Source organism: Vigna angularis, chromosome 3, assembly GCF_016808095.1.
Source record: "Vigna angularis cultivar LongXiaoDou No.4 chromosome 3, ASM1680809v1, whole genome shotgun sequence".
NCBI classification, from domain to species: domain Eukaryota; kingdom Viridiplantae; phylum Streptophyta; class Magnoliopsida; order Fabales; family Fabaceae; genus Vigna; species Vigna angularis.
The window spans coordinates 23130767-23136064 of NC_068972.1; the positions used below are offsets into that span (position 1 = coordinate 23130767).

The window sequence follows — 5298 nt, forward strand, 5'->3', positions numbered from 1 at the left end:
AAGTTACCATACTCTTAACTAGAAATATTTTTGTCTTGACTATTTTTTAATCAAACACTTGGTATTAGAATTAATATCATGAATTTGATTCAATGTTGATGTTGATATACAATATCCAGCACAAGAATACCTGTCACTTTTAATTATTGTTAATACATTTTTATTTGAGAGTTATTTTTATTTTTTTAAGTCAAATAATAAAAATAATGTGATTAATATGATTCATTTACAACTAAATTAAAATTTGATTTTATATATTTATATATTTTTATTTAAACTTATAAAATTAAAATTATTTTCAAAATGATTAATTTATTAATTTTTTTATGATTTAAATTTTTATTTGAAAAATAATTAATTTACGTTAATATTTTAGTTATAATTTTATTTAAATTATATTAAAAAATATTACAAAGTCTTTACTATTTTATTAGTGGATATCTCTCACAACAGTGAAAGAGGAAGTATAGGAAGTTTTGTAAAGAAATGGATAGGTACTACCATTCCAGTCCCGACCCGGTATTGGATAAAGGCCATTTGGTCTCAACCCACATTCCTCACACTACCTTTTTGCGCTTCTTACTTTGCTTTCTTCCTTTCTATTTTCAACACAATCATCGCAAGGGTTTCCCTTCCACCTCACATGCTTCCGAGGGGAGGGGATTCACGCTCTTTTTCTCCCAATTCCGCCTTTCTTAGTCAACTATTCACTTATTCATGTTGCTTATCCCTTGTGTTCATTTCTGTCAAAATTCACCGTAACTGAAGCTAAAATGTCTATGTGTCTCCCGTAGTGCTTCGTTTCTTCGACAAAAGGAGATTTTTTTTTTTCCAGAAAAATTTCTCACATTTCCATGTTTTGGGGTGTTTTGTTAATCTTGTGAGGGGTTTAGAGGAGTTGGGGAAGTGGGAATGATCTGCAAGAGGTGTTAAGAAAAGGGGTTGACGATGTCGTTTAGGAGTATCATTGCGGAGAGGAAGGGATTTGAGTTTAAGTTTGGGTATAGTATGAGATCCAGGTCACAGTCACACAGTGATGCCATTGTCCAGGATCGTTTGGTGGTGCTTGATGGGTTGAAGCAGAGTTGTTGGGCTAACATGCCCCCTGAGCTTTTGAGGGATGTCCTCATGAGGATTGAGGCTTCTGAGGATTCCTGGCCTGCCCGAAAACACGTCGTCGCCTGTGCCGGAGTGTGCCGCAGTTGGAGAGAAATCATGAAGGAAATTGTCAAATCCCCTCAAGTATCTGGCAACTTGACATTTCCAATCTCCTTGAAGCAGGTCTCACTTGTCACCACCATTTTTCACTTATTTTGATCATCTAGACTATGCTTAGATTCTTGCAAGGCTCCTTTGGTTGTTTGTTTTTAAATTTGTAACTTTTGGTTTGTGTGCTGTATTTTGTTTGTGACTTGTGAATTAGTCAATTTGATTCACGTAGTCGGCTGCCTTCTTGCTTGTGTTTTCTTTATGCTTTTGAGTGGGGCTTAGACAACTTTATTTTTACTTACATCATTTTAAGCTTAAGTAGTTTGATCTTAATGATGACAATATACTTATATTTTTCAGCGGTTTAAGATGAATTGCTTCGATCAAGGAAGATTGATGAGTTACATTTGTTTTATGAAAGTTGTTTACTGTTTAATGCTGCTCTGCAATCAATAAAACTTGAATTTGTCGGGTAAGTACTGTTGAGTTATGTGGTTGGCGAGATGAATTTCCAACCGCTCCTTACCCTGAGCGGGAGAGCAAGAAATATTGTTGAAATTTGATTAATTGAAGGCTTTTGTGATTGAAATCGCTAAATTGTCAGTTAAAGTGTATGAAATATGAAATTCTTCTTTTTTCAGTTAGCTTTTCCTTATTTGTACACCCGACATTGCGTGCCTCTTTTGCAACTATTTGTGTTATCGTTAAGGTGAATATACTTATGTAGACATGTTTGAACAGACTTTTCCATAAAAACTTGTAGGACAGAAGAATATGGAAGTTTTTCCATAAGCTAAAATTAGCTTATGCATATATTAAAAAATAAAATCAAGAAAAACTATATGAGAGAGTTTATACAAATTAACTTATGCATAAGCGAATTTTAATCATTTCATTTTTTCTTCTTAACAGACCCTATTATATTATATCCTCCTCAACCTTAGGATGTCTAGGAAAAATAACTTCAGAATAACATTATGCAAAGGAAGCACAAACCATTCTACATTGAAACATTATAAGGATTGGCTTCATGTTGTAATATTAGTTACATAACATGAAATAATCAGTACTGTTTAATATTCTAGTTATTGGCAAGCATTAATCTGCTTCTTATTGTCATCTTGCAGCCTGGTCCTAGGGGCTCTCTTCTTCAGTGCTATATTAAACGAAATCACAGTAATAAAACATATTATCTGTTTCTTGGTTTAAACCAAGGTGAGCACTACCTACTTCTAAATTTAATGTGTATAATGCCTTCTAAGCATTGTGACATGTGGGTTCGATGAACAATCATCCTTCTTTTTAGGCTGTACTGAATTAGCAGTACAATATTTAGTGAAGAGCTGGCCTTTTCTTTTCTTCTATAACCTTCCACGTTGATGCTTTTGTGATGCTGATTTTTATAATCTTCCAGCCTCAACTGAGGATGGCAAGTTCCTTCTTTCTGCACGCAAGTGTCGACGTGCAACTCACACTGACTATATCATTTCTCTTAACTGTGATGATGTCTCAAGAGGGAGTAATACCTATATTGGGAAGCTGAGGTATTTTAGCTGATATTTGACATGACTTGTTAATCACTATGAGCATGTTTGGATTAAAGTTGGGAGAGTTGAAAAATACTTTTACTCTCAAAGCAACAAATCTTTCTTTCCCACTTCATGTATCTGAACGTGCAATTACATTGGAATTCTCCAAAGTATTTCTGTGATTTAAAACCAAACATGAACTGTCTTGTTGGCCTAACTTGACTCTTTTTCTCATTAATAATAGGTCAAACTTTTTGGGCACCAAATTCACTGTGTATGATGCACACCCTCCAATTTATGGAGCCAAAGTTACAAAGTCTCGTTCCTCCAGGCTAGTCAGTCTCAAGCAAGTTTCTCCCAGAGTTCCTGCTGGCAACTACCCCATTGCTCATGTCTCGTATGATCTGAATGTTTTGGGCTCTAGGTATTAGCGTTGTCACTAAAAAGTCTGTTTTGGGTAAAGAGAATTATTTGGGTTGTCAATCAGTGAATGAATATGTTTGGTGACTTTTCCAATGTTATTGATTGTTCTCAGCTTTCCTTTCAAGAGGTGGCTCTATTGACTAGTTGTCAAAATGTTAACAGAGGCCCTAGAATAATGCACTGTGTTATGGATGCCATCCCTGCCTCAGCTGTTGAACCTGGAGGTGTGGCCCCAACACAGACTCAATTTCTTCATAGCAGAATTGATACTTCTCCATCCATCCCTTTCTTCAGATCAAAATCAACCCGCATGGATACTCTCACGTCAGAACCTTTGACTTGTCAAGAGGAGGGGATGCTGGTACTGCAAAACAAGTCCCCCAGGTGGCATGAACAACTTCAATTCTGGTGTCTTAACTTCAACGGACGTGTGACAGTTGCTTCAGTTAAAAATTTCCAGCTGGTTGCTTCTCCAAAAAATGGAGTTTCTGAGCAGGCTCAGGAAAATGTTATTCTACAGTTTGGAAAAGTTGGTAAGGATGTATTCACCATGGATTATCAGTATCCAATCTCGGCCTTTGAAGCATTTGCAATATGCCTTAGCAGCTTTGACACCAAGATTGCTTGTGAATGATTGCTGCCATAGACAGGTAGGTATTCTAATTCTAATAAAAAATGCCATCAATCAGAAACTTTATTTAATGCTTTGAGATGTTGGTCGTTTATACACAAAATATCAAAGTGCAAGTAGGAACACAATGTTATTGGAGCCACCTTACAATTTGCAAAATAATATTTGGTTCACATTTAGACCTTTGTGTAATGGAAATGCTCACTAAGTTGTTACTTTTTACTTGCCAGATATTTTGCCAATCCTGGTGCTGGTTGGAGTTGCACAAACAGTAATGTGGGTAATACCTGCAAAAGATTTTCTACTCTTGTATTTAGTACTGCTAAGTTTCAGAATCACCTTTCCTTTGTCTATTGTATATGGCTGTTTGTTTGCATTATATTTAACCAATGTTGACTTGTATTTTGTGTTGTTTGTGTAGACTAAATTCTTTCTTTTTCCGTGAGTTTGTAGATGACCTTAGTTGTCATTGGTTTGTGAGTTTTCAGGCTGTGTTTTGCGTAGAAGTTTTTGGCTTTTGTAATGTACCTGGTTTTTAAGTGACAAAGGCTTCCTAGTAAATTCTATAATTTCTGTGTGCTAAATTTTCCCTCGTGTTCATTGATACTTGATAAAAAAGAAAGGGAAGAAAGGGTAATTTTTGTGTGGTTTATAATATATTTATTAATTGAACTATATAAAACATAAAATGATATGCATATATTTATGAATTTTATTTGTAATGACTTATTGATGTAAGAAACTTTTTATGTTAAGTGTAATAAATGTTTTAAAATTAAATAAATATCTGGCAATAAATGTTTTAAAATTAAATAAATATCTGGCAAATTAAACATTTACCACGGTTACTGTGTCCACTTATATTTAGAATTATAGATGAGTATTTATGTAACGGTAATGACTAATGACCTACTGTGTGTAACAAAAGAAAAAATACAGTATTTTTTTAAGGTTTGTTTGAATAAAATTATTCATAATTATTTTATATACAAACTAAGTTTAATCTATGAAAAAATTAATTTCAAGATTTATTTTATTTTACTTTGCTCTTAAAAGGAGTTTATACTAATAGCATCTATCATTGGCTGGTATTTGGGTTGTTTCTCTCCTTGTGACTACTTAAAAAGATATCTTTAGGCCAATTTTAACATTCTTCACCACTAAATTTGGGCCTCTGTGATTCCTCTTAACAAGAGAACAAAATCATAATAAAAAGAATTGCATTGAAAATATATTAGCGAATGTGGTGGTGGGATTTTGAAGAGGAACTTAAGTATTGGAATATTTTCATTTGTAAGTTGTGTTTGTAGCTCTCCAACATATTCTCATTAAATAATAACTATGAATCTTCCGAATTTAGATTATCTGCTGAATTTCTTTGTTATTCTTTTTCCTGTGATTTTAAATTTTTTTATTGATTTTGATGTTTTAAAATATATATTTTTTTTAAAGTGCCAACATTAGTAGAAAATGATTTTTCATGCCCCTCTTTCCAACTCTTCATAA

The 5298-nt window shown here is 33.7% G+C and overlaps 1 protein-coding gene across 1 annotated transcript; it reads left to right on the forward strand.

The window, feature by feature from the left end:
* The first annotated feature begins 510 nt into the window (after nt 1-510).
* LOC108326411 (tubby-like F-box protein 3) lies at nt 511-4376 on the forward strand. Its single transcript, XM_017559905.2, has 6 exons — nt 511-1281; nt 2337-2424; nt 2624-2753; nt 2983-3162; nt 3324-3811; nt 4023-4376. Exons 1-5 carry the CDS (start codon nt 949-951, stop codon nt 3793-3795), a joined length of 1203 nt encoding a protein of 400 aa, XP_017415394.1. The 5' UTR covers nt 511-948; the 3' UTR covers nt 3796-3811; nt 4023-4376.
* The last annotated feature ends 922 nt before the right edge of the window (nt 4377-5298 follow it).

Excerpts from the sequence above, each read along its gene's own strand:
- LOC108326411 (XM_017559905.2), top strand. The coding sequence starts at position 949 with ATGTCGTTTAGGAGTATCATTGCGGAGAGGAAGGGATTTGAGTTTAAG. Across the intron at positions 2,425-2,623 it reads GTTTCTTGGTTTAAACCAAG|CCTCAACTGAGGATGGCAAG; the intron begins GTGAGCACTACC and ends ATAATCTTCCAG. Across the intron at positions 3,163-3,323 it reads CTGAATGTTTTGGGCTCTAG|AGGCCCTAGAATAATGCACT; the intron begins GTATTAGCGTTG and ends AAATGTTAACAG.